The 27,285-nt window shown below is 41.8% G+C and overlaps 3 protein-coding genes across 4 annotated transcripts in view; all 3 read right to left on the bottom strand.

Moving 5' to 3' along the window:
- Positions 1–7,858, bottom strand: part of rbl1 (retinoblastoma-like 1 (p107)) — a 15,920-nt gene extending 8,062 nt beyond the window's left edge. The window contains exons 1-10 of the mRNA XM_027279771.1: positions 7,440–7,858; positions 5,362–5,495; positions 4,011–4,214; positions 3,768–3,832; positions 3,320–3,448; positions 2,499–2,662; positions 2,341–2,405; positions 2,074–2,248; positions 1,732–1,898; positions 1,474–1,586 (exon numbers count right to left, since the gene is read on the bottom strand). Coding sequence (XP_027135572.1) covers positions 1,474–1,586; positions 1,732–1,898; positions 2,074–2,248; positions 2,341–2,405; positions 2,499–2,662; positions 3,320–3,448; positions 3,768–3,832; positions 4,011–4,214; positions 5,362–5,495; positions 7,440–7,601 — 1,378 coding nt within the window. The 5' untranslated portion in view covers positions 7,602–7,858. The remainder of the gene's footprint in view (positions 1–1,473; positions 1,587–1,731; positions 1,899–2,073; positions 2,249–2,340; positions 2,406–2,498; positions 2,663–3,319; positions 3,449–3,767; positions 3,833–4,010; positions 4,215–5,361; positions 5,496–7,439) is intronic.
- A 1,420-nt stretch (positions 7,859–9,278) lies between these two features.
- On the bottom strand, positions 9,279–18,420 carry si:dkey-222f2.1 (keratin, type II cytoskeletal 8). 2 transcript variants are annotated; one of them, XM_010747116.3, is made up of 10 exons: positions 17,947–18,420; positions 14,299–14,507; positions 14,155–14,215; positions 13,288–13,383; positions 12,521–12,685; positions 11,807–11,932; positions 11,568–11,711; positions 11,243–11,319; positions 11,095–11,141; positions 9,279–10,352 (listed from the first exon to the last, which is right to left on the bottom strand). In XM_010747116.3, the coding sequence occupies exons 1-10, from the start codon at positions 18,256–18,258 to the stop codon at positions 10,246–10,248; spliced, it is 1,344 nt and encodes a 447-aa protein (XP_010745418.1). In that variant the 5' UTR covers positions 18,259–18,420; the 3' UTR covers positions 9,279–10,245. The 2 variants fall into 2 exon arrangements, with proteins under 2 accessions (XP_010745418.1, XP_010745419.1); XM_010747117.3 differs by having other exon boundaries at positions 10,273–10,352; positions 11,051–11,141.
- A 2,031-nt stretch (positions 18,421–20,451) lies between these two features.
- Positions 20,452–25,962, bottom strand: sec13 (SEC13 homolog, nuclear pore and COPII coat complex component). The gene is made up of 9 exons (XM_027279804.1): positions 25,781–25,962; positions 25,604–25,648; positions 23,181–23,296; positions 22,861–23,012; positions 22,458–22,591; positions 22,176–22,309; positions 21,769–21,889; positions 21,329–21,475; positions 20,452–21,113 (listed from the first exon to the last, which is right to left on the bottom strand). The coding sequence occupies exons 1-9, from the start codon at positions 25,781–25,783 to the stop codon at positions 21,003–21,005; spliced, it is 963 nt and encodes a 320-aa protein (XP_027135605.1). The 5' UTR covers positions 25,784–25,962; the 3' UTR covers positions 20,452–21,002.
- Between the last annotated feature and the right edge of the window lie 1,323 nt (positions 25,963–27,285).

Raw genomic sequence — 27,285 nt, 5'->3', positions numbered from 1 at the left:
TTACTATATGAGACGGGCATGTCCTCCGAGTCCTTGGTTGTAATGTTCTTTGAAGGTTTGTCCCAGCGTCTTTACTCGCCAGTATGGACTCTGTTGGTGACTCTGGAGCAAGTCCTTTAACAGCAGCACAGGACACACTGTTACTACAGTAACTAGCATGCATGTACAGTTAAGGCACTGCGTCCGACCGGTTTAAGTTTCAGGTCTTCGTTCTTCTCGACTCCGTCCCGGTCGAGAGACAAAAAGATGAACTTACTTGAAGATCTGCAGCAGGTGGTCGCTGGGCGGCGTCCTCAACCCGGCCACCATGCTCTGCAGCCGGCTAACGCTCTGCGTCGCCGAGGAGACGGGCGCGTGACGAGCAGGTCCTTCTCCTTCAGGTAGACTCGTCCGGTCAGAGGGGTCGGGGAGCGAGAGGTTCCAGCTGCACAGGGAGAGAGAGAGATTATTTTCTACAGGTTCAGTGAGTACTTCTATCATCTGTGTGTCTCTCTACCACAAGTTCTCTACATATGAACCCACCAGGCTTGAAGTCATTTTAACTCTAATGTGTAAAATACCCTCATGGTCACGCTGCTGGCAGCAGATCTGGGTGTACCTTTCCATGTGTTGGTGCAGCTGGTTCTGAGCGGCCGTCTGGATGGCACACGGGTCCTGAATGATTTTCCTCGGGGTGCCGATCTCCTCGTCGCGTCGGCTCCCAGAAACACTCGCTCGTCAAAGTCTCCCACCGTCAACACGTACTCCTGCTACTCCCTGTTTATGGCTTTACTGTACGAACAACACACACACAGATTACTGAATCTACTCAGACACGCCATGTTCAACACTTTAATTCACCCTTGACCTCTGATCGGCTTACTTGTTTCAATGAAGTTCTGTGGATCCACAGTTCAGTCAATGATCGTCGTTACCCTTCAGAATCTGAAAGTTAGATCAGAAAAAAACATGAGTTTAGATGACTGGAAGATCAGGGTTACACTTTCACACACCACACCCACACACACACACACACAGTTTCATCTGTTTCACCTGTTTTCTGGAACAGTTTCTGGATGTACGGTTTGAAGTAGTGCTGTTTGATGCCTTTGGCCTCCACCACCAGCCCGTCGTGCAGCTCGCACAACCTCTCCAACACACACGGGGGACGCTCGTCCGGTGAATCTGGCCGCTCGACCGGTACAAGAGCAGGCAGACCTACACACACACACATTACATTTAGTCATTTAGCAGACGCTTTTATCCAAAGCGCTTACAGAGAAGACACACACACATACAAATAAGCACACATGTAATACACAAGGGCTACACGTGTGCACACTATCTGAAAAGGAAATCTCGGAAGATTATTTATGTGCTTTGTCTAAATGTAAAACAAAAAGACTGAAATACATTATCCAGGTTAGTCCAACTATTGTTTCTGAAGCTGAATGTTTATCACATTATCACTCTGTGTGTGTGTGTGTGTTGTACCTATATGAGAGCCGGGCATGTCCTCCGAGTCCTTGGTGTAATGTTCTTTGAAGGTTTGTCCCAGCGTCTTTACTCTGGCCAGTATGGACTCTGTGGGATCTCTGGAGCAAGTCCTTTAACAGCAGCACAGGACACACTGTTACTACAGTAACTACGCATGCATGTACAGTTAAGGCACTGCGTCCGACCAGTTTATAGTTTCAGAGTCTTCGTTCTTCTCGACTCCGTCCCGGTCGAGAGACAAAAAGATGAACTTACTTGAAGATCTGCAGCAGGTGGTCGCTGGGCGCCGTCCTCAACCCGGCCACCATGCTCTGCAGCCGGCTAACGCTCTGCGTCGCCGAGGAGACGGGCGTGACGAGCAGGTCCTTCTCCTTCAGGTAGACTCGTCCGGTCAGAGGGGTCGAGGGAGCGAGAGTTCCAGGCTGCACAGAGAGAGAGAGAGATTATTTCTACAGTTTCAGTGAGTACTGCTATCATCTGTGTGTCTCTATACCACAAAGTTCTCTACATATGAACTGTACCAGGCTTGAAGTCATTTTAACTCTAATGTGTAAAATACCCTCATGGTCATGCTGCTGGCAGCAGATCTGTGTGTACCTTCTCCATGTGTTGGTGCAGCTGGTTCTGAGCGGCCGTCTGGATGGCACACGGCTCCTGAATGATTTTCCTCGGGGTCCCGATCTCCTCGTCGGCGTCGGCTCCCAGAAACACTCGCTCGTCAAAGTCTCCCACCGTCAACACGTACTCCTCGTACTCCCTGTTTATGGCTTTACTGTACGAACACACACACACACAGATTACTAAATCTACTCAGACACGCCATGTTCAACACTTTAATTCACCCTTGACCTCTGATCGGCTTACTTGTTATCAATGAAGTTCTGTGGATCCAGCAGTTCAGTCAAATGATCGTCGTTACCCTTCAGAATCTGAAAGTTAGATCAGAACAAACATGAGTTTAGATGACTGGAAGATCAGGGTTAACACTTTCACACACACACACAGTATTTCATCTGTTTCACCTGTTTCTGGAACAGTTTCTGGATGTACGGTTTGAAGTAGTGCTGTTTGATGCCTTTGGCCTCCACCACCAGCCCGTCGTGCAGCTCGCACAACCTCTCCAACACACACGGGGGACGCTCGTCCGGTGAATCATGGCCGTCGACACGGTACAGAGCAGGCAGACCTACACACACACACACACACACACACACACACACACACATTTACATTTAGTCATTTAGCAGACGCTTTTATCCAAAGCGACTTACAGAGAAGACACACACACACATACAAATAAGCACACATGTAATACACAAAGGGGCTACACGTGTGCACACATATCTGAAAAGGAAATCTCATCTCACTCTCTTGCCATCTGTCTCTCCTATGTGTGATGTGATCCACAGACTTCTGCATTTACACCTTAATAACTTCGTATCCGCACCCACTCTGATTAGAACATGCAAATTAACGAGCAGCAGCTGGCGGACTTGTCCCTCGATACAGAAACCACGGATGGCTCTTGCCACCTACTGCTGCTACTCGTGGTTTTTGCTGGGCTTGTTTGAGCTCGCAGGAACAGGCAGAGTGAGGTGACTGAGCAGACTGTAGTCACAGGGTGGATGTTACCGACACCTGCACAACATAACACATTTTTCTTTGATGTAAGTGTATGTAAATAGAGTCTCTATGCAAGGTGAGTTTGATCTGAGTGGTCTGTGGGTGAATAACAGAAGGAGCAGCCTGTGTACGCACATTCAGTGGATCCACTACAAACCGCCGCTGACTTCAGTCAAATAAAACACTCCAGCTGTAATGAGCCGTTTGTTGGAAGCCTCACCTCTGAACGTCGGGTTGATGAGGTCCTTCCTGTTGGCGCAGAGCATGGCGTTTCCAAACACCAAGTCCAGACAGCAAAGCAGCAGGTGGTACGAGTTCACCAGGTCGTCTCCGATCATGCGGAAGTTCCCTTCAAACACACGTAAACACAGTCACGTCTTGTATCACACGGAGGTCATTTGCATCCTGACTCAAGCTAGATTAGATCAGCTGATGGACAGAACATTTATCTGCAACTAGTAAACTGAATATCTTTGGGTGTTGGAGTGTAATAAATCCTAACAACAAGCAAGAACTTAAACATGATTTGGAGAAGCTGTCCGTTAAATGACCAGTGCGTTGGATTTCATGGCATCTAGCGCTCTCATTATGGTGGCTGTGAAATCCTACACACTTCAAGTCCATGAACGTTTCGCTGAAACATTACAGAGTTTGTGTTGGTTTCATACCTTTGGTGTAGACAAACAGAGTCCAGCAGAACTTGAACACATCACTGATGTGACAGGGCAGACGCCTGCAGAGCCAAAGACAGGACACACACTCAGTTAGACTGGACGACCGTGTGTGTGTGTGTGTGTGTGTGTGTGTGTGTGTGTGTGTGTCCACTTGTTTCTCCGTAAGCAGAAATTACAGAAACAATGACGTAATGTGACAGAGAGAATAAAACCTAGCCGTGTGTGTGTGTGTCATGCCTGTGTTTCCTGCTGCGTGGTTGCCGTGGCGGTTCCCCTCCCTGCGGGTTCTGAAACATGTCCATGAAGATGGGCTCGAACTTGCGGAAAATCACAGTGGAAACCTCGAAGTTGCGCTCCAGCCGGTCCATTCGCAGCCTGAAGTCCTGCGAGAGGCTCGACATGTCGGCCCACTTCCTCATCTTGGAGAAGAACTGGATCAGACTGGGAGGACGGGGACAAAAGTGTGAATGAATAATTTACAAAAACCAACGAGCGGAGCTCTAACATCACGGCTTTCTCCACTGTCCTGAACATTTAAATCAAGTTTAATTTAACATTTTTTCCAGGATCTGTAAACTTTGTTTTAACATTTAGTAAACACTGTGTGTGTGTGTGTGTGTGAAGGCCTCCTGCCTGGTGTGCTCCAATGTGTGTGAGCATTTTGTGTGTTTTGTCGGCGTGGTGACACCACAAAGTGCAAAATCCCACCAGTGCCTTGGGACAGTATATAACCGACCGACTGCCGTGAGGAATTAACTGCTTTCATCGTCACACTTCATTATTCTCACCGTGTGTGTGTGTGTGTGTGTGTGTGTGTGTGCGATAGCTGTGTCGTGGTTGTATTTTTTTTACTTTTCCTTTTCATCCTGCGACTGTCCAAACTGTTTCATCGTCCCTGATGTGATTTTTCAGCTGAAACAACTTATCTGTAGATTCTAAATGCTTCAAGATTAAAATAAAGAAACAAAGCCAGAAGTTTAGGAGTGAAGGGTCCAAATATGAGGAAAAATATTAAAGGGAGACAAATAAAGCCAAATCATGTTTGATGGAGCAGACTGCATAAAATCCTAAATAAGAATAAATAAATGTAGATCTGTGAAGCAGGTAGAGGCGTTTGGTGTCGGATCGAATTAAATCTCAACCAGGGAAATTTAAGCATTAAATGAAAATTAAATGAAACAAACTGGAAATCAGAGATATGCTGCCATTTCTCAAATTACAATATTGTATATCAGTGAATTATTATCACGCTCATTTTTTGAACATCGAATTGCTCTGCTGGGACTTTTCAGGCTGGAGTTTGTGATGGAGCGAAGCTGAAATCACAACTGTTCACCTGCTGCACTTATTTTACAGCGTTTGTGTCATTTTAGATGTTCAGCTCAGTCTTTGGCTTCCAGTTCCTGTCACGGCCATTTAAAAAGAGTTTCCTCCTCTTGATTACTGATGGCAAAGAAACCCTTCCTTATTCCCTCGTTGTGTTATTGTCCTGTTCTTAGTGGTGCCAGCCTCAAGGTTCATACGGTGCATGCTGTGATTTGCTGATGTTTTGACGCCGTCCGGTACTGCAGAGCCGAGCGTGACTGACCTGAGTTTGGAGGTGCGAAGTATCCTGGTGAGGGAGACACAGTTTCCTTCCATCAGCCCTTTGCCCACTGTGGGAGTGCATCCCTTCCTGCAGGCTGCATACAGCGAACAGGCCAGCCAGTGGACCACATCTCCCTGCACAAACACAGCAACACATTTAAACTATTTATTATCTGGCCAGTCGCTGACCCACTTTAAACTCTCAAACAGACACTTGTGCACATCATCAGGAGCATGAAAATCTGCAGAAAACAACAGCTAAGCATCACGGATACGAGACACGACTGACTCACATCCCACCAAAAGGAGACGCTGATTCAGATCGTTATTTCGATCTGAATCAGCGTCTCCTTTCGAAAACGAACGTTTACTGACGGCAGTAAAATAATAACATTTGACTTGAGCTGAAACAATCAACAGAAAAATTTATTGGAAAGGTACAAACACTCGACGGCAGCGGCGTCTTGAATGTGAGTTTTAGACATGATGACATGATTACAAATCGATGAGCTATGATGAATCTATAATCAAAATAATCAGCAGTATGACACATCGAATAGCAAGATGATAAAATATTACTGTCTTTGTTTAAAACCACTTAATTAAAATATATTATTAATACTGACGCGCGTCTCATCTGACCTGGTTTACACGACAAATCTCTGATGTTATTGACGGAGGAAAAAACAGATATTACTCTCAGATACAAACATTAATTAGTTCATACTGAAACTGTGACTAATGAACCGTTACGTCGGTTTAAAATGTCACCTCACAGAATGACACGGGACCAAAACAGCTGTTAGCAGAGCGGTAAATGAAGTGGGTGTCATGTGACTTTAAGTGCCATTTAAACAGCATGTGGCGGCTGCTGCTTTCTCCTCTTTCTCTCTCGTCTGTCACTGCGGAGTAAAGTTGTAATGAAGTGGCTGTAAAGTCACTTTCATGCCTACATTTAATAACAGGGCTGATGATGTAATCACTGGCGACGGGCGAGAAAGCCGCTGTCATGTCACAACATGTCTGTGAACCAAGAAAGTGGTATCTGATCTACAAACGTGTGTGTGTGTGTGTGTGTGTGTGTGTGTGCTCAGTATGATACAGTGCAGAACAACCTCACCACTAATACATATAACTGAATTAACACCGTCAGTGTCAGCAAAATTTGAACATTACAGACATCAGAGCAGCTGTATCAGATCGTTCATGTGTGCCCAGTTTAGTTATCCATGTCCTACATTACGATGTTCATAATGTATATGGTGTTTTAAGGTCACTGCATCTCTTCTTGTAATTCATTTTGCTGCTGTGAACTCTTAGTTTTATTGCCGTGCGATCAATAATCATTTCATCAAACATTTGATTGTGACAGCATCTCAAAGACGAGGTTTTTGCATATGCATAATTATATTTAAAATGACCTTTTATCAGCCCTGTTTGAAAAGCAGCGTATGAATAAAGTGTGTTTTTGCTCTCGCCTGTTTCTCATCACTGAGATGTGAATACTTTGTCATATGTAAACAATGTTATGTAAACATGTCGGGCTCAGGAAATCTGTGACAGTTTTATTTTTCCATTTCAAAACATGTTCAACTGTGTGTGTCAGTGTATTGTGTTTGTGTTGATGTTTTAATTTTGTCCATGTTTAAAACAAAAAACACATAGTAACATTATTTATAAAGTAGGGATGAAAGTCTGACAGCAAACTAATCTGATCTGCTTCTCACATTTTATCATTGTCACCTGAAAATCTTTGACAATCATGTGAAGATGTCAACTTCATGGAGCAAAACACTCACAGATCAATCAGTAATGTATAAATAAAGTGTTTTCATGTCACTGAAACGTGAATACTCGGCTGTTTGTCATAAGTAAACAATGTTAAATAAGCACACTGGGCTCAGGAAGTCTGTGATTGATGCAGATATTGTAGTTACTTTACAAAGTAACGCAAGATGTAACGTCATGAGGTGAGTCAGGAGGATCGGACCTTTAACCCCGTGTTTGTGTTTGTGTGCTGGAGTTTACAACACGGTGAAAGTTGAGGACATTAAAGAGAGTCAGAGGAACATGTCTCACCTCCAGTGTGTACGTGTTCCAGATGGCAGAGAAGTTGTCCATGGCTTCAGTGGCGGTGTGCTCGTCCATGTTCAGCTCCTGACACAACGTCTCCAAACTCCTCCGGATTGAACTCTCCTCCATCCTCCCCGACTCGGAATCCGACGACTCTTCGCCCCTCATCCGTCCGAACTTACACGTACAGTTTCGAAGTGGAGAAAATCAGTTATAACCCGTCAAACACCAGAAAACACGCGACACGCAGCAGCAGCGGCCACAAGTCTCCGCATCGAAACAACAACACCAGCTTCCCCACGACCGGCGGACTTCCGCTAGCCGTCCCCACAATGCAGCGCGTTGGCGCGAAAACGGCCGAGTGCTGGCCAATCACAGGCGAGGGGAGCGTCGGCCCCGAGCGCCGTTCGCCCCACCCCCTTTCCCTCCAGCCAACCGTTACTAAGCAACCGTTACTACCGAAGACGTTAGCGACTGTTTTCAGAGCAGTTTGTAATAATTTAAACATAAAGGAAACTCAATTCTACTTTTACTTCATGTTCTTAATAATTTCCAGCTAGCTATGTTACATTATTTTTGTTAAGTTGTAAAATACGAGAGCAGTAAAGACATTTGGAAAGACAATGTCAGTTGGCTAGTCCGCCATTTTGGCTCAAACTCACATTTTTGGGTTGCTATGAAATTTAATACAGACATTCATGCTCCCCAGAGGATACCGACGTAGGTCCTATAGCACCACCAGAACAGTTTATAATAATTTAAATATAAAGGAAACTCAATTTTACCTTTATTTTATGTTCTTAATAATTTCCAGCTAGCTATGTTACAGTTTGTTTGTTAAGTTGTAAAATACGGGAGCAGTAAAGACATTTGGAAAGGCAATGTCAGTTGGCTAGTCCGCCATTTTGGCTCAAACACTATTTTTGGGTTGCTATGAAATTTAATACAGACATTCATGCTCCCCAGAGGATACTGAAGTAGGTCCTCTAGCGCCACTAAAACAGTTTATAATAATTTAAACATAAAGGAAACTCAATTCTATTTTTACTTTGTATTCTTAATAGCTTCCAGCTAGCTATGTTACATTTTTTTTTGTTAAGTTGTAAAATACAGGAACAGTAAAGACATTTGGAAAGGCAATGTCAGTTGGCTAGTCCGCCATTTTGGCTCAAACACCATTTTTGGGTTTCATAAAATTTAGTACAGACATTCATGCTCCCCAGAAGATACCAACGTAGGTCCTATAGCGCCACCAACAGGTCAAAGAGGATGAATCATACTGTTCTTGATTATCCCTTTAAAAAAATACGGGAACAGTAAAGCCATTTGGAAAGCCAATGTCAGTTGGCTAGTCCACCATTTTGGCTCAAACACCATTTTTGGGTTGCCATGAAATTTAATATAGACATTCATGCTCCCCAGAGGATACTGACGTAAAAGGTCAAAGAACATGAATCATACTGACCTTGAATATCCCTTTACTTTTCCTCTAGCTCCAAATTTTTGGCTTTGAGTGAAATATTTTGGCAAATGTATTTGTATTTTCTGTTCCTGTGTGTTAATGTGCATGTGTAGACTGTATAAAACAGTGCACACAGATAAATTAACAGCTAGAGGGCAGTGCTCAGCCATAACTGACAATGTTAAATTACTGTACACTGTGAGCACTAAATTTCCACTAATTTCTCCATTATAATAAGTTTGTGTTTTAAGGGTAATGCCATCAGAAACAGCATTTCAATTGTTGAATTGGTTCATATTTTTATTGTTTGAAAATTGAAAATGTTGCAGGAAAGACAAATAAAGGCACTCCATAATCTATTTATTCATGTTTATTTGTGATGTAAAAGAAACAGCAGAAAAGTAATAAAGAAACTAAAACCTAATGAGCACATCTGCAGATGAAGACCACTAGTTTATCTGATAACAGCTTCACAAACATTCTCAGAGTGAAAAACTGAGCTGGCAAAGTTAAAGAAACAAAACCTTTTGTTGGCTAAGCACACCTCTGACAGGATGTCTACAATCTGATCTTCAAGACTACAATATCCTCACCACAGATTAATTGAGAATAGTAGATAATAAACAGCCTACTACAGCGTTTGTTAGAAATCAGAGAGTGTTAGGCACTCCATGCTGCTCGGTACAACTAATGAGTCCAAAACGGACCCGACAGACTACAGTACACACTTTAAAATCTTTATCTAGTAAAAATTATATCAGAAACCAGTACTATTTCCGCTTGATTCTCCATGCTTATGATTTTATTTTTTATCCATTATTCTACACTAAGTAACATTAGTAATTAAATGCACCTGCACACATGTAGAGAAACCCTTTAGAAAATAAACTGAAGATTTGTCTGTGATTGTTTGTGTGGTACATGCACGCAGTGATGGCATAAGTACTTAATGAAGTTAAAGTTTCACATTTAAAAACTGTAAGCATGTAAATATAATCAGGAAAATGTACTTAAAGTATTATGATTATTATGACTCGTGTATTTAATGCAAAAGCAGGATGTTACTGTTGTAATTGGTTGAGGTGGAGCTGCAGATCTTCACAGTTATAAAATAGCTGTTAATTAACTTTCTATCAGTCAATTAATGGACTGTTTCATCTCTACTTGTGCATTTTCGTACATTTTTGTGTGCAAAAAATCAGTTCAAAGTCAAATCAATTAAAGTAACTAAAGCTGTCAAATAATTCTCGTGGAGTCACAGTAGAAAGTGGCATGAAAGGAAAGCACAGTACTCGAGTAAATGTACTTAGTTACACCCCACCACTGCATGTTGTGTGTGTGCGTGTGTCCTCAGTGAATGCTGTATCTGCTGTTATCTCTGGTCTCAGTTGTCTTTATCAGCAGTTTTGGAGCAGGAGAGCTGCTGTTACTGTGGTACCCATTAGTACTCTTAGTACCTGGAGAGAGGACAGAGGAATATGATTAAGAGAGACAGAGATAGAAAGACAGAGAGTCAGTTAAGTATTTAACATCAGTGAAGACAGATAATGTCTGTCTTAAAATGTCAAAACATTTCCAAATATTCAATCATGGAAGACAAAGAAAATTAGCAAATCTTCACAAAGGAGGAGCTTAAATATTCCTAAAAACAACCTCAAGACATATTCTGACTTATATTTAAGATGCCTCGTCATTTACTGCTGAGCCTTTAAGCTTTGATACGTCTAATCTGTTTATTCACGTTTCATTTCATTTCATGTACCTGTTTCTATTGTTGGTCGTTGTTTTCTATCCAATGATTCTTAAACTTTGTTCTTTTTTTTATTATTAGCTTAGTTAAATTATTTATTATAACATTTTACCATTGATGTATTATATATATTTTGCAAAATTCTATTCGTTTTTGTCTATTTCAGTTTTTATCTTTTGCTCTGTGAAGCATTTTGGTCTGCATGTTGGCATTAAAGGCTGCATATGAATCCTTATTGATGATACTTTATTGTTCTAGTCACTTTTAAAGCTAAAAAATACACCATTCAAATCTTAATCTTAATTTTAAATTGTCAAGACATTCAGTTATTGGAATAAAAACATGGAATTCTGTCAGTGGAAAGACACACAAGTGAAGGTCATGGACAGACGTTAAAGCACTTACACCCTCCTCACTCCATCGTCGTCCTGTCTGAGTTTGTTACTTACTGTAGTTGGAGACGGCCTGGATGTGGATGATGGACTGCTGTCCGAGTCTGCAGGTGAAGAGACAGAGAGGTTACATGTACAGGATGTTGTATCGAAGGAGACATAATCATATCTCCTGTTTTTCTTCTCCTCTTCTTCTTCTTCTTACCTGTCCTCCTCTCCTTCCAGCAGCTTCCTGTAGGTGGCGATCTCAATGTCCAGAGCCAGTTTCAGGTTCATCAGGTCCTGCAGGTGAAAAAAAAGAAAGCTGGTGAACATCAGCTCTACATGCCACGATTCACATGATCTGCATGTCTATGTGTTTTACATGGAACCTTTCTGTTGCACATTATTTTGCCTCTGCCCCACGACATCCTAAAGACGGTTTTACACTGTGTGTATGTGAGTGTGTACGAAGCAGCAACTTCTGAGTACTTTTACTTTGAATACTTTGAGTATATTTTCAGTACATTTGTGTTTTCTGTCTGGCTCACCTGATACTCTCGGAGCTGCCTGGCCATGTCTTGTTTGGCCCTCTGCAGTGCATCCTCCAGGTCTCTGGTTCGGGCTTTGGCTTCTTTCACAGCCAGCTCTCCACGCTCCTCTGCCTCAGCCAGCTGGTTCTCCAGACCGCCACGCTGAGGGGAGGACAGGGAGAAGAAATCATCCATGCTGGATCTGAATCACCCAGAAAGCTACAACCTACCAGGCTGCATATTTCCTGTAGCCTTACCTGCGCTTTGACAGCCTCTATCTCGCTCTGCAGCCGGCTGATCAGTCGGTTGACCTCGGCCACTTCTCCCTTCACGATGCGGAGCTCGTCTCCATACTGACTGGCCTGCACCGACATTTGGTCGAACTACAGACAGAAGAAGGTCAACATTAGCTCCATCATGCTGCTTCTACTCTCTTACTCTGTGCTGCTTGCCACACTATTGTAAACTGAAGTTCAGTGACACCAACATATCACATATATTTCTGCATTATATCCTAGGGGAGAGAAACTGTTTTCATTTTGGAGTGTATCAGATAACATACACCGATACCCAACATGTTTGTGAGCTAATCATTAATAATAGAACACTTACGGTGTACGATGCATAATAATAAGTAAATCTTGTTGCTAATACTCCTATACTTTGACTTGTAATGGAGTATTTGTATAGTATTTTATTGCTACTTTTACTTAAGCAAATTACTTAAGTAGACGATACTTCCTCCACTGTGTCGTGTGTCTGTTTGGGACAGTTTTGGATTTCGCTCTCAAATAACAATTTGACACCTCCTTCATTCAGAGATGTGAGTTGAGGAGGTTGCAGCAACTGTTGCCTCTGTTGCAGCAGCAGCACCGTAGGTTGATGGATAATAATGGATACCGTATATAGTTTCTTGTGCCTATTCTTACTAATTAGGATTGCTGTAATGACTCCTGTTTCCTCGTCCTTACTTTGCTCTTGTACCAGGCCTCCGCCTCCTCTCGGCTGCGGGCTGCAATCTCCTCATACTGGGCTTTGACCTCGGCTACGATCTGCTCCATGTTCAGGCTGCGACTGTTGTCCATTTGCACCACCACAGAGGTGTCTTTGATGCTGGCCTGTAGCTCACGCAGCTCCTGGTGAAGGAAACAAAACAGAGACAAGAGGTGACATAATACATACCTACAGAAACTTTACATATAGAACCAACGTTAAAACTAAAATGAACACTGTTAGCTCATCATCAGATTACATGTCCTGGCATGTTTCTGTGACGCTGCAGTGTGGTGATCTCTTGAGGGGATAAAATGAAATTTTTCCTGTTTGTGTTGACAATAGATAACAACAACAATGAAAAAAGAAAAAAGACTTCCGCTGGCTGATATAAAAAGATTCAACAGGCAGTTGAAGGTGTGGTGAGTCATACTGGAGAAAGATTTCAGAGAGTCTCATTCTCAGGATGTCAAACACCGACATAAAGGGGAACAGGTGGCTCGGTCCGATTTCCAATTTAAGTCAGTATTTGACATCCTGGGAATGAGACTCTCTGAAATCTTTCTCCAGTATGACTCACCACACCCATAATGTCTGAACTCTCCAGTGAATCACAACCACAGAGACGGAACAATGAACCAAAGGAAAGTGTGACAGCTTGACCTCGAAATAACTGGATACCAGACCAGAAATGTGCACATAAAGAGCATCAGAGAATAAAAAAAGCATCAAAGAATTCCAATACCTCCTCATAGATGTTGCGCAGGAAGTTGATTTCATCAGTCAGAGCTCCGACCTTATCCTCCAGATCTGCCTTCACCAGGTAGGCTGAGTCTACATCCTGAACACACAAAGGAAGGAGGAAACAAACACTGTAAAGCACTGTAAAAAAAAACAAAATTTTATAGTACAATTAACAGTTTGTCATTTAAAATACTACTTTATTCTGTATAGATTTCCTTAAAATTCCATATAAATGAAGGTTTTTCCAAGAAATATGACCGTTTGGGGTATCGGTTAGCTCGAGCATCCGCCCCATGTACGAAGGCTCAGTCCTTGCCGCACTGACCCAGGGTTTGAATCTGACCTGCGGCCCTTTGCTGCATGTCATTCCCCATCTCCCACTCCCCACATTCCTGCCACTCTTCAACTGTCTCTATATAATAAAGGTTGAAAAGGCCCAAAAAATATCTTGGCTATCTATCATGAAGTGCAAAGCGAAGCGAGGCGGCATGATTAGAGGTTAGTCGGTCATCAATAATAATTCCTAAGATTCTACACTACCCTGGTAGAGTTGCGACGTAGGGAGTCAATTTTGATGTTGATGTCATGGTGTATTTAGCAAAGAAATGTCTTTATTTTGTAAGTTCTAGTACATTTTCAGACCTAAAGTTGGACTTTGGACCTCTAAAAATCCTACGAGAAGATCCGATTTGGTAAATTGCCCGAGCGTGTTGCTGTTCCCGTGTGATACCATGTGAAATCATTGAAGGATTTTGGTGCTTGCAGGAATGAAGAGAGGGAATACAATAAGTACAATAGAAAAGGACAAAAGAGGGGTTCATCTTTCTCACCACACCTATAGTAAACATGTCCGTGTGTGCATGCTGACCTTCTTTAGGATAACAAAGTCGTTCTCCAGGTTGTTTCTCTTGTTAATCTCATCCTCGTACCTGTAATGGAGACAGGAAACACAAAAAATCAGATATTACAGAGCTCTTTTTTACATCATTTACGACACCGTGACATTATTTACTTGTGTTTGTAGTCCTCCACCAGGCCCTGCATGTTCCTCAGCTCCCCGTCCAGTTTGGTCTTGTCGTTGTTGACCAAGTCCATCTGGCGCCTCAGACCCGCCATGTAGGCCTCGAACAGGGGCTCCACGTTGGACCGGCCCACCCCCTGACCCTGCAGCAGCTCCAGTTTTGTCTCAAGCATCTTATTCTGCTGCTCCAGGAAACGTACCTGAATGATGCAGGTGGGAAAAATTAGATAGAAAGTTTAGTGAAAGCCCCTCTTCTGAAGGCCATATTGGACGTTTGTTTGGTAGATAACTGATCAAATAACCGTCTTTGACTTTAACTAAATCTGACCACTGGGATGCAGAAAGAAAAATTCAATCCAACAGAAACTAAAATGGTAATTTAGTTTCAAGTAATTTCAGCCCTTAGCTTTTTAGCAAACTCTGCTAAAAGTGTGTGTTTGTTTCTAAATCAAAGTAACACAACTCCTGTTGACTGTTAGTTAAATATTTACCAGAGGTATCATGATTGGCCAAATCCCCAATCGATTTGAGGTTTTATTTTAAGGTCACAATTCTATTTTATTCAATTCAATTAAAATTTCTTTTTTTTTGGCTCTATCATTGTTACATTTATAATCAACAGTTGGCTGGTTTCATGTTTTTTTACAAGCTACATGGTATCAAGTGTGATATAACCACCATATATTTTTTAGAATACAAAAGTAAATGAAGTTTACTGGAGTTTTTTCTGATATTTCATGGATCAAATAATCAATTGATCAAGTAAATAAGTGTAAGAACAATTAAAACATTAAAATAATCATCAGCTGTAGCTGTAGAATAATGTCCCTCCTTTCAGAGGCTAAAGAAACGGCATTGTTCCAGCAGATAACCAGCTCGATCTGAATGTCAACGCCTGACTGTACTCAGAGTCTGTATCTGCAGAGCTCGTGTTTCCTGCCCGCAGCCGGGTATATCCGCCACCTATTATACCCCCTCCTCCAAACACAAAGGCCGTGTTCTGTCCAGAGCAGAATAATCTCCCTCATAGACACAAGCACACCATGTCTGACCTGATTCATCAGGTTACAACCCAACTCAAAGGGACGGAAATGGGACAGATAGCTTAAATATCCAGTAGCCCAATACCAGCGATTCAGGGTTTAAATGGCTGTTTAAATCCCAGATGCATTTGCTGAATTTCTGGCTCTTTTTTTTAAGGCTCCAGTCTCTGTGTTTTCATTGAGCGTTTCAGGCAAACTGGGTATTATTTCGGCAACAACCAGTATCAATAAAAACTATCACATTTCCCAGTGATCTTGGGTCACTGAGCCTCATTCAGACTTAAACCTGGCTATCATCCTGCAACAAATAAAACTTTGTCTGCCTGCTGCATTGGACTAATTACTTCTCTGCATGAGGGAAGAAGCTCTTTAATGTTTCAGTGCCGTTTGAGGTCGGATTACACTAGTAATGGTGGGTTAGTTTATTCATCAGCTGACTCGACTTTGCCTTTCATTTCTTTATGCATGGGTAGGAGAGTAGGAGAAGAGGTCTTACTGCAGCAGTGTCTAGAATTTAAGCTCATAGACTAGCTGGGAAATTCTGGAGACCAAGAGCCATCAGGAAAAACTAGTTTTGGCCTGAATTTAACTGATTCTTGCACTAATGTAGCTGCACCAAGCAAGCAAGTTTGGATTTATGTCAATGAATTAACAATGCCACCCTGGATCAATAAATATAGAGATAAAACTGACTTTTAAAGAGTCCAGATTAAAGTCGCCTTACTTCTTCTGCAACTACGAGCGCCTAAGAGAGCAAACAAAGACTCTTTTGTGTGCTACCTGTTATCAGCCCTCTCATTTACAGAGACGGACCGACAAGCTTTCAAATGTTTTCTGGAAGGTTTCACGATATTTTGAATTGAAAGACAGAAACTGATTCTGTTGGTAACGTTTCCCGTTTTAGCTCAGAGGTAAGATTCAAAACCAATTTGAACCGTTTTGTGAGCAGTGCTTTGGTACAGACTTAGAAACGAACACCACTTCTGCACCCTTCTCTGGCTTTAATTTAAGGGCAGAGATTTTTTAATTTGACATTTGTATTCATTATTTACACCACTGTAATGATCACTATTATTCTTTTTTGCTTCCATTGTGACTACATATTTACTGCATAACATTATAACTGTACCGTATTTCTACATACACATATACATGTTTGGTATATTTAATACCTGACGGTGAACTGAAGCTGTTATCTGCTCTCTTTAACACCATCAGACTACTTTGACAAAAACAGTAATTTTACCTCACAGATCACAGGAGTTATTTGGTTTATCACTGACTCGGTCCATTAGTTTATTTGTGTTGTACGTATAATACGTCTTAAAGGAAGACAGGAAGATGAACCTCCTGAATGTGACCTCTCTTGACACCTTCTGGTGCTGCCATGTGACCCTTGAGACCCGGGTTTCAAATTGTTTCCGTTTTTTTTTCTGCCAATCCCTGTCCTGCTTGATTTGTGTTGTTGTTTACTTTTTTATTTTAACGTGATAATAAAGCCTACTCTACTCCAAATTTTGCATCTTATTCTTCCTTAGTCAAGTTCCTGTTATGTAAAATCTTTTTACTCTTACTTTTATAATTGGATATTACACATATGTGACTCATAAAAGAAAAGAAGTGTTTCCATAACTTATCTTTGTTCTACCTGCTCTAAACAAGAATCATGACATGAGTATAACGATCACAGGACATATCAAAGACTTTCTAGATCCATATGAGTTTAAGTGTTTCTCCTCTTTGTGCTACAAGAACTAAAAAAAAAAAAAAAAGCTAAAAGGAAAAGGTTAGCTTTGTATGTTTGGACGAACAGACCTCGGTCCAGCACTGCACTCTGTCTCTCTACGCCTGAAGTGTATCTCAGCTGATGTGAGAAGCTAACAATGCCTCTATTGTGAGAGTGTGTTACCTACTCCGTGAGAAAGCAGAGATGTTCCCTAAGTACGGTATCAATGTCCGGCATTATCACAGAGCTGGTCACTCCTTCTGTGGGAAATGTGTGCAGGCTGTGTTCTTCAGGAACGTCAACACAGTTTAGATTATCCCCTTTTTGGCTCTTATTTATGAGGTAAGCTCGTGTCATTGTTGTGACCTCGTAAACATCTTCATTAAGGTCAGCTTGAGTTCTTATAGCGGCCATAATGAATCAACACAGCAGTGTTTAAAATGACAAACTGAGGTAATAATGTCTGCAGCTCTGCTCGGCCTTACAGAGCTTTATAATCACATAGTTTTGCTTTAATGCATTTTTAAAAGAGTCATTTCCAAGTTGAAGTAGAAATATATCAATTAAAAAGTAAAAGTCACTTTATTTTGCAATCACAATTTATTTATTTACCTAAACTCCAAGGTAAGAGAAAAGCAGCAAATCAACACATTTAGAGGCTGAGCAGAAAATATCTGGCCCTTTTTTTATATGTCTTGAAAAATTGTGTAAAATATATATCAGTTATCAAAATATTTGCTGATTTCTTCTGTATACTCGGATCTTGTGCTCAAGTAGAAGTAGAAATACTTCAGTTACAGGTAAAAGTCATATTACAAAAGTATTCAAACAACTTAACTGATGCATTCATGTGTTCATCACTTACTTTACCTTATCTATAAAGCTTGCAAAGCGGTTGTTGAGGCTCTTGATCTGCTCCTTCTCGTGGGTTCGGCTCATGGACAGGGTTGGGTCGATTTCCAGGTTGAGGGGGGCCAGCAGGCTCTTGTTGACCGACAGGGATGCCAGCGGGGTGCCGAGGCCATGGTGATGCCCGTTGGTTCCCGCATAGAGCGAGCTGCTGCTGAGGGAGATGCCACTGAACCCCCCCTGGACTGGACCAAAACCACTCAGCCTCCTCGAGCCGCTGCTGCTACGGACAGAGTTGCTGGAGCTGATTCGCTTGGTACGACTCAGACTCATGGTGAAGAGAGAGACAGAGAGGTGGTAGGATGCAGAGATGAAAGATGGAGATATGAATGATGGTTGGAAGATGGAGACAGGTGAAAGCAGACAGCTAGAAGAGGAGTAGATTAGGAATACCAAGCAATGACCAAGTCAGAGAAGTGAAACAGGTGAGTGTAAGATGTCTGACCGTAGTGAGGCGTCTCAGGTGTCTCGTGGCCTTTTAAACCTCCCTAGGGTGGAGTTAGTAGAGGAGGAGAGAAGCTGGAGCACAAGAGAGCTGTGGTGTCAGATATCTGGTGCTTTTGGTGCTGATAAAAAGACTTAAAGTCTGCTAAAAGGTCAGCTCTTAAACTTTGAATCCATAATTTAACCATTTAAATGACATTAACTTCACTGAATTCATTGGAAGATTCTTGAAGACTAAATGTGTGATCTACTTGTGTCAGTTTCTCTGCTTAATTTATTACTTTATAGGCTGGTTCGCTGCACGAGCTGCCTCCACAACTTGACACCATGTTCATGATAATCATAATTTAATGCAACGATCTGGATTATTATTTAAACATGTACAGTCTCAGAACCCGTCGTCTGATGACATGCAAACTTGTAACCAGTGGGTCACGGATATCCAAGACTTCCTCTGCAATTCACAAGTGTCAACAACCTCTGTGGCTGTAAAAAGTGAAGCCAACACAAAAGTGCCAAAACCTGCAGTTCCTCAAATGTCCATTTGAGGCTGGCTCCAGAGGTGAGTCAGTCTCCATAAGTCCCCATGTCCAAATGTCCAACTTCACAGCAAAAATAAACATGTTTACAGCCTGGTACAAAAAACAGTTTTGGAAGTTATGCATAATTAACAGAATGGACACTTTGATTGACAGGTGGCAGATGGCTTGTTTGAGCAACCAGGCGTCATTGAGCCCGGCTCAGGTCAGTCGATGATCCACGTCTTTGCTCACTTTTAGATTAGCTGTACTATGTCTACATCTGTTTCCAAATTCCACATGTCCATACCAATGACAATAAAGGTGTGTACACATACCTGGCCAATAAAGTAATTCTGATTATTCTGATTCTGATTAAAGATGTGGGAGGGGAGAAAATTCTTATATAGCAACTGGATGAATTACAAGACTGTAATAGAGTATGAACCCAGGAAACCAGGAGGCAGTGATGAAACTAAAAAGATGCCAACTGTTGTGAAAATGGGGAAACAGAAGAAGAAGAAGAAGTCACCATTGTAGTTATACAAATAATCTATGTGGGGGCAGCAGTACTCCTTTGTTTTGTCTACTCTGCCTGTAATTTAACAGAAGAAGAAGAAGACACCATTGTAGTCATAGACGTATATACATAGACGCCACATTGAGCGGGTTGGTCGTTGGTTGCGATACGTCAACGGGTCCACCATATTGGAAATGGCAGGTCTGCCCGTAAACTAATATAAGGAAATGGACTGAACTCCATAAAGTGCCTTTCTACAAAGTTCTTTAAGTTAATGTCTCTTATACACCCATTCACACACACACTAATATATCTGGGAAACAAACAGGCACCAACAACAACGTATGTAACTTTTAAAGTGATGATTATAAATGTTTACTCCTTATGTAAGCACCAAACCAACGTATGTACTTTTCTAATGCTGACTGTTTACAGCTACTAATGTGTGTAACACTGTTACTGTGATGATGAATATATGAAAAGATTTTATATTTAACATTTAATCTGTGTCTATAATAACCTGATCCTGAAATATAGATGTGACATGAGGGTTTTCTGAATAAAGAGCACTAACGTGTACATTACACGTGAACATATATACATACATATAGTACACACACACACACACGCACGTATGTATGTGTATGTGTGTGTAGGGGTGAGGGGACACTGAGGCTTTGACTCAATCAAGTTTGAGTGATATCAGAAACAAACAGAGCTGATGCATGAGAACGACAGACGTACTGATCAGAGGAATATTTCACTCTGTGACTGCAGGAGCAGGAAAAAAACAAAAACACAACACTGTTTTAACATTTATAGTTTAATTACATCAAATATCAAAAACACATCCATGGGTTCTGATCTGAAAGAAGAAACACACTCAAAAACTGTTTATGCCTCAGTCATGGTTGTCTCGGTTCTGGATTTGCAAACTTTACTGATGACTAACCTGCTGTGTTGAAAAGAAGGTGTACTCATCGATAGTTTACTAAATAAATCATTTATTTTTCATTAAATTCAGAGGCTGGAGTTTGGGAAGAGTCACTGTGAGAACAAGAGGATTTGTTCACAGCTAAATATTTTACATATAATCAAATAAACTGCTGCTTTTTTCAGCGGTTTGTAACCAGCAAATGAAAAGTGTCGACGCCGGGGTCGTTCCTGGTCGACCGTAGTTTTGTTCGCCGCTGGTGGAGGTGGAATGTTTCAGGAGCAGAGCATCATGGGATGGATGGAGGGTGTGACGCTGTGTATTAAGTCAAACTTGGACCAGCGTTTATGTACATGTGAAAACTGAACTGGGTGGAAACAAGAAACGGTGGAGTGCATCTGATTAAAAAAAAAAACATTTTTTCAACAGCGACGGTTTCTTTAATTTCTCATAAAATTTAGAATTATCTATCCGAACTCGCCGTGTCATCGTCAAACAACACGACAGCAGAAGCTCGATCTGTGTAACGCTTAACTCATCTTTGAAGATCGGGGTCAGCCTCAGGGGACATATGTGTGTGTGTTAGTGTGTTATCTGTGTGTCACTGCTCGCTCTGCTGTGTGTCTGTGATGGTGGACACGGCTCCCTGGCCTTTGCTGACATCACTGATACACGCCCACTGACCGTCCATCGACTCCTTCCACAGCGTCACCTGCAGAATAATCACACACACATATATATATGAAGAGTATATGTGTCACTACAGCTTATTTTTAGCATGACACTGACTAAAAAAGTGAATTTTCTAGATTCTTTAATGTGTCTATTTCTAGAAAAACATCAGAAAACTTTTCTTTTATGGTGATCCAGACTCATAACTACAAAAAAAAACAAGGTTAAGTTTGTGTGTTACTTTATTCACTCTACCTTGTTGTCTCCTCCGGAAACGGCGAGTATATTTCCAGTGATAGACCAGCTGACGTGCCAAACAACGTCGTTGAACTTATGGAGGAGTTTGGCTGTCCAGGTGTTTCCTGCGGGGTCGTCGCACGTCCAGATAAAAACACGTCCGTCCTGCAAGAAGATAGAAAGGAAACGGTCACAAAAAATGTATCCCGCTTGACTGTGGTGGTCTGTAAGCAGAACAATAAAGACTGTGAGCATGTGTATGAAGCTTTTGTCAGCTCTAATCATGCAGCAGGTTACTTGAAATGACAGTGCTGGGTGTAGTTTCTGGCTCCACCTTGTGGCACAGATGAATAAATTCACATTGGCAGCGAATCCCTGAAATACTTTCTGTGCTGCTGAGGAGAAGAAAGTGTTGAGCAGGTCTAGCGTCTTTCCTTTTGCTTCCAAATGAATCTCACCTGGGAGCAGCTGGCGATGGTGCTGGTGGGGAGACCAATAGAAGGAGCCCAGCCGACGTCTCTCACCCAATCACTGTGAGCCTCCAGCTTCTGATCCTCCTTCCACTGACCATCTTCTTCTCTGAAGGGGGAAAGCGACACTGTCAGCTCCTCAACAAAAGGATTTAATCTATGCAGCAGACTTTTATCGTGCTTCATGTTACTGTCTGGGCATCTGTCCATTATGTCCGCTGTGTTTACCTTCTGTCACTTCTTCCTCTCTCATCACATTATTCCACTAACAAAAGAAATACACTGATTTTGTCTTTTTTTATTCAATGAATTCATCTCCCTTCCATCTTTCTCTGCTCATTGCTCACACAGAAAAAGACACGATGCCGCAAAAAGTCATTTCAACAAAAACTTACTTCCAGAGTTTCACCAGGTTGTCGCAGCCTCCAGAGACGAATCGCTTCACGTAGTTCGGTTTCTGTCCTGACGGCTGATCGATCAAGCTGCCGGGAACTACGGCAGGAGCCCAACTCACTGCGTTACAGCCGATCTGCAGGGAGATCACAACTGAATTAATAAACAGAGACGCACCAGTACAAAAGTATTACAATAATAAACTGGACAAACAGCTTGATGGAGTAAAGATAAACAGAGTGAACTAAAGAAATAAACTCAGATTCTACAGTTCTCAAACTCACAGTGTGCGCATTGCTGATCTTCTTGACGTCCCACTGCTGATCACCAGTGAATGTGAGAAGGGAAATGGCTCCGTCTGAACTTCCGCAGGCCAGAATCAGACCAAAATCATACGGACCCCAGCAGACAGAGTTCACTACAGACACACAAACAAGACCAAAGTTTCAACAAACCCCAACACACTCAAAGGCAGTTTGATTGACTGTCAGTCAATCATCTATCATCTGATGCACAACACTCGATTTCTTTCTGGAGGGAGAGGAAGAAACAACTCGAAAGAGTAAACAAAAAATATAATTAAATCATTTCTTCTAGAGAATCATCAAGAGCTTAAACTTCAGTCTCAAAGATGAGGATAAAATATTATTACACCACACACACACACACACACAGAGATCTACCAACCTGACGACTCGTGTCCGGTATATTCATACATCTTGTCCCAGGATCCGTTCTCCTCCTTCCAGATGATGACTTTACGGTCGTAGGAGCAGGAAGCCAGAATGTTGCCGAACATCGGGTGAGCCCACGCTACCTGCCACACGGGACCCTCATGGCTGCACAAACACAGAGACCGGCTTTAGTTCATAACAATCTATATGAAAGAAATAACGCCAATGATGGAAGGACGAGTTACACGTGACGACCGCTACATCTTGAGTCGCTGTAGTTAACTTGTACAACATGTATATTATCATTTATTTACATGATGCATCATATCTTACCCTCTGAGGTCAGCCACCAGTATCTGCCCTCCGTTTCGGACATCGAAGATCTTTACAGTGCGGTCAGAGGAACATGTGGCGAGTCGAGTACCGTAGTAATCCATCTGAGCATCGTGCTGGAAGAGACAAACCACAACAAGTTCAACTAAATAATGTGCGACTGCAACAAGGTAATGAGTGCAAACAGTGCTCTAACACACTGTGCTGAAGTCATCTGTGAATCGCATCACTGACATCTGATGTGTGTGTTAATACTGACACGATACTAACATGATATCTAGGCTGCAGCTGGTTCAAAATGCTGCAGCTCGGCTCCTTACATTGGTTACCAGTTCCTTATAGAACTGACTATAAACTACTACTGATTGTCTATAAATGCCTAAATGGTCTAGCCCCGGCTTATCTGACTGATCTCATCAATAGGGACGTAACGATGCATCGAGACACGATTGAAAACCGGTACAGATGCGTGACGACTCGTTGACAGAAAAAATGAGTTGCGATTATTGGCGAATGTGAGAGAAGTAGGATTTGTTCTTTTTCTTTTTTAAATTAGAAATAGGTTACGTCATCTTAAAAAGTCACTGGTTGGTGATTCATTTGTTCAACGTCAGACGTCAAGTCATGTGACTTACGTCACTACGTCAGTACGGAGCACAGAGTGAGGGAAGACATGGCAAAGGTAGAAAATAGCTTTGATATAGAGGATGAACCGAGCAGTTTGAAATCATTTTGGATTCCCTATATACAAAAATACAACCGTGAGAAATGGACAGACAAAACCAAAAACAGCATGTAAATATTGCAAGAGACTGCAACATATAGCGGCAACACGAGCAACATGCAGCAGCATATCAGCTGCCAAAGTAACGTTACGGCACCTCATAAGCGAAAACTGCACATTACACCAGTTAACACCAGTTTACTTGTGGGATTGTTTCTAAAGAAAAGAGATATCTGTCATGTGTTTTGTTGTTTAAGATGTAAGTTGCACTTTTTTTAAGAGAACACAAACTGTTTGAGAGTCTCTGTAAAGAAAGCACCTCAGATTTCTTTCCTACAAATAAAAAGATAATTTTATATGCTCAAAAATCGAAAATCGTATCGTGAACAAAAAAATCGAGGACCGTATCGAGTCATGAGTTGAGTGTATCGTTACATCCCTACTCATTTATTATTTTTATATATACTTTATTAATCCCGCAATGGGGAAATTCTTTTTACACTCTGTTTTATATGTTATAACCCAGACACACACATGCAGTACAAGGGCGAGAGATGGTGGAGTGACGGGCCCCTCTGAGGAGCGCCCAGTGAGCAGTTTGGGGGGATCGGTGCCTTGCTCCAGGAGGTGAACTGGCACCTCTCCAGCTACCAGTCCACCTTCCATATTTTGGTCCACGCGCGACTTGAACCGGCCACCCTCCGGTTCTCAGCTACTGCCGCCCCACATACGTCCCACATCGCTTGCTCAGGTCAACAACTATCCATAGTTCCCAGACCTCAGAGCCGACAGAGCTTTCTCAGTGGCAGCTCCTAAACTATGGTTTGGTTGGCAGCCTCGCTTTAAAATCTGGATTAAAGACACATTTATTCACGGTGGCGTTTTAAGAGCTGATCAACCGTGTTATTGTCTAGAACAGTGGTTCTTAACCTGGGTTCGATCGAACCCTAGGGGTTCGGTGAGTCGGTCTCAGGGGTTCGGTGGAGCCTCCGCCCTGGAATTTTTTATACCATTTGTTACAACATATCTTTGTGAGCAATCGTTTTCGAGGATGCTGGACATAAAAACTAAGAAAAGGAACAGACTTTGCTGTGAAAATGACATGAGACTGGCACTTGCCAAGGTGAAGCCACGCATATCTGAACTGGTCTCTCAAAGGCAACAGCAGAAGTCACACTGAGGTAAGTTGTTGTGAGTTCATGCACTGTGTTGGTTTTGTTATTTGAACAAGGTGATGTTAATGCACGGTTCATTTTGTGCACCAGTAAAAAAAATCATATTTTATTTTTTACTAAAGAAGGGTTCGGTGAATGAGCATATGAAACTGGTGGGGTTCGGTACCTCCAACAAGGTTAAGAACCACTGATCTACAGTATTCATGACTACCCATCTCTTAATTTGTCTTTAACTTGTTTTATTTATTCATTTCTAATGTGTTTTGTTTTGTTTTGATGTTTCAGCACTCTGTCCAATGTGTTTAAATGTGCTTTATGAATGACTCATGACTTATGATGCCACCGTGTCAGTCAGCTGTGACCCCTGACCCTGAAGCTGACCCAAAGACTGACACGAGGCTTTACAGCAGCAGATCCACAGGTAAGTTCACGCGCACAGGTGTGTTTGTGTATCACCTGCAGCAGCTCACGTTACTGTAACCACGAGCTAAAAGCTAAGACAAAAAAAAAAGAGTTGAACTTACGATCATGTCCTCGTGAGAGGTGTCCACCGTGTTGATGACAGAAACCTGAACAAATAAAAACATGATTAAAGGTTAATTAATTAAATTAATGTGGCTGTTAGCTCCGTGCTAACGAGCTAACACGTCAGCACACACACACACACACACACACACACAGGTTAGCATGTAGCTCCTCACCATGGCTGCGGCTGAAGCGGGAACACCTTCAGTCAAAGTTATTAATCCTTTTTTTTAATTGAATTAATTGAATTAATTCAATTAATTCAAACCGAGTTGTTCCCCCCGAGCTGCTCCGACGTGGCAACAAGTACAGCAGAAGCTTCCCCGGAGTCAGAGTCCGGCGGAAACCACGTAGGCGGAACTAAGGTTCCACACGTCATGTCTTCTGTTTGCTGCCACCTGCTGGACTTTACCTCTGTCTCATTTCCTCTTCTGCTATTTTCTCTGTGTTGGTCCAGTTTATAGAAATGTCTCCCCCTTTTCCTGGATGTTCCACATTCTACTAAACTCCTGAAGTTATTTTCCTCTGTTCCTCATCTCTTCCCATCTTCTCAATCTCTCTCTCTCTCCCGCCTCTCTCCTCCTCATCTCCTCTCGGTCTCTCTCTCTCTCTACTCTCTCCTCTCTCTCCTCTCTCTCTCTCTATATATATAAATATATATATATAATATTAATATATATATATATATATATATATATATATATATATATATATATATATATAATATATAAATAATATTCACATAAAAATGAATTAATACGACTTAATATTATTGGCACAAAATTCCAGTTACAAATGCTTTGGTATAGAATATATTACACTATTATAAAATATTGATAGTAAGTGTTACTCTTCTTCTGTTTGCTGCCACCTGCTGGACTTTACTTCTGTTTTATTTCCTCTTCTTCTATTTTCTCTGTGTTAGTCCAGTTTATAGAAATGTCTCCCCCTTTTCATGGATTTTCCACATTCTACTAAAGTTATTTTCCTCTGTTCCTCTCTCTTTCATATCTAGGACACGCTGCCACTGTCTCTGTCTCCTCACAGCTACATCAACCAGTTCAATGTTTCCTAATATACTGAGTGTGTTATTCAATCTACTGTGCCCTATTCTTAATCTGCTCATGGTCACCTGTTCCACTCTGCTACCTCCACAACACCCCACCTCTCCTACTTCATCTTGTAGTTTATAGAAATGTCTCCCCCCTTTTCCTGCTTCTTCCAATATTGTTTCCATATATTAATTATCTCCTTCCTTATTACATTTTTCTGCTTTTGATCATTTTACTTTCATTTCCACCTCCTCTTTCTTTGCAATTTGATCTGCTTTTTCATTCCCCTGTATCCCTAACTGAGCTGGTACCCACATGAACGCCACCTCCCTCCCCTGCTGTGCTAACCTGGATGTCCTCAACAGTATTTCATATAATATTTCCTGATGTGTTTTTAATGCTCAAGAGTGATGAGATTGAATCGCTACATATGATTATCTTCCTATCCACCCTGTCTTCTACCCATTCTATTGCCAATACTATTGCACATAGCTCCACCGCATATACGCTTAAATGATCTAATGTTCTTTTTAATACTTTGTTATTTTGACTGGGAACCACCACTGCTGCACCTGTTGCTCCTGTTTTTGGTTCTTTTGATCCATCTGGATATAAGTAAACTTCCCCAT

The sequence above is a fragment of the Larimichthys crocea genome, chromosome VI (genome assembly GCF_000972845.2).
Source record: "Larimichthys crocea isolate SSNF chromosome VI, L_crocea_2.0, whole genome shotgun sequence".
In the NCBI taxonomy this organism is placed as follows: domain Eukaryota; kingdom Metazoa; phylum Chordata; class Actinopteri; family Sciaenidae; genus Larimichthys; species Larimichthys crocea.
Note: the sequence above shows the minus strand (reverse complement) of the source record. Positions and strands in the feature narration are given on the sequence as shown.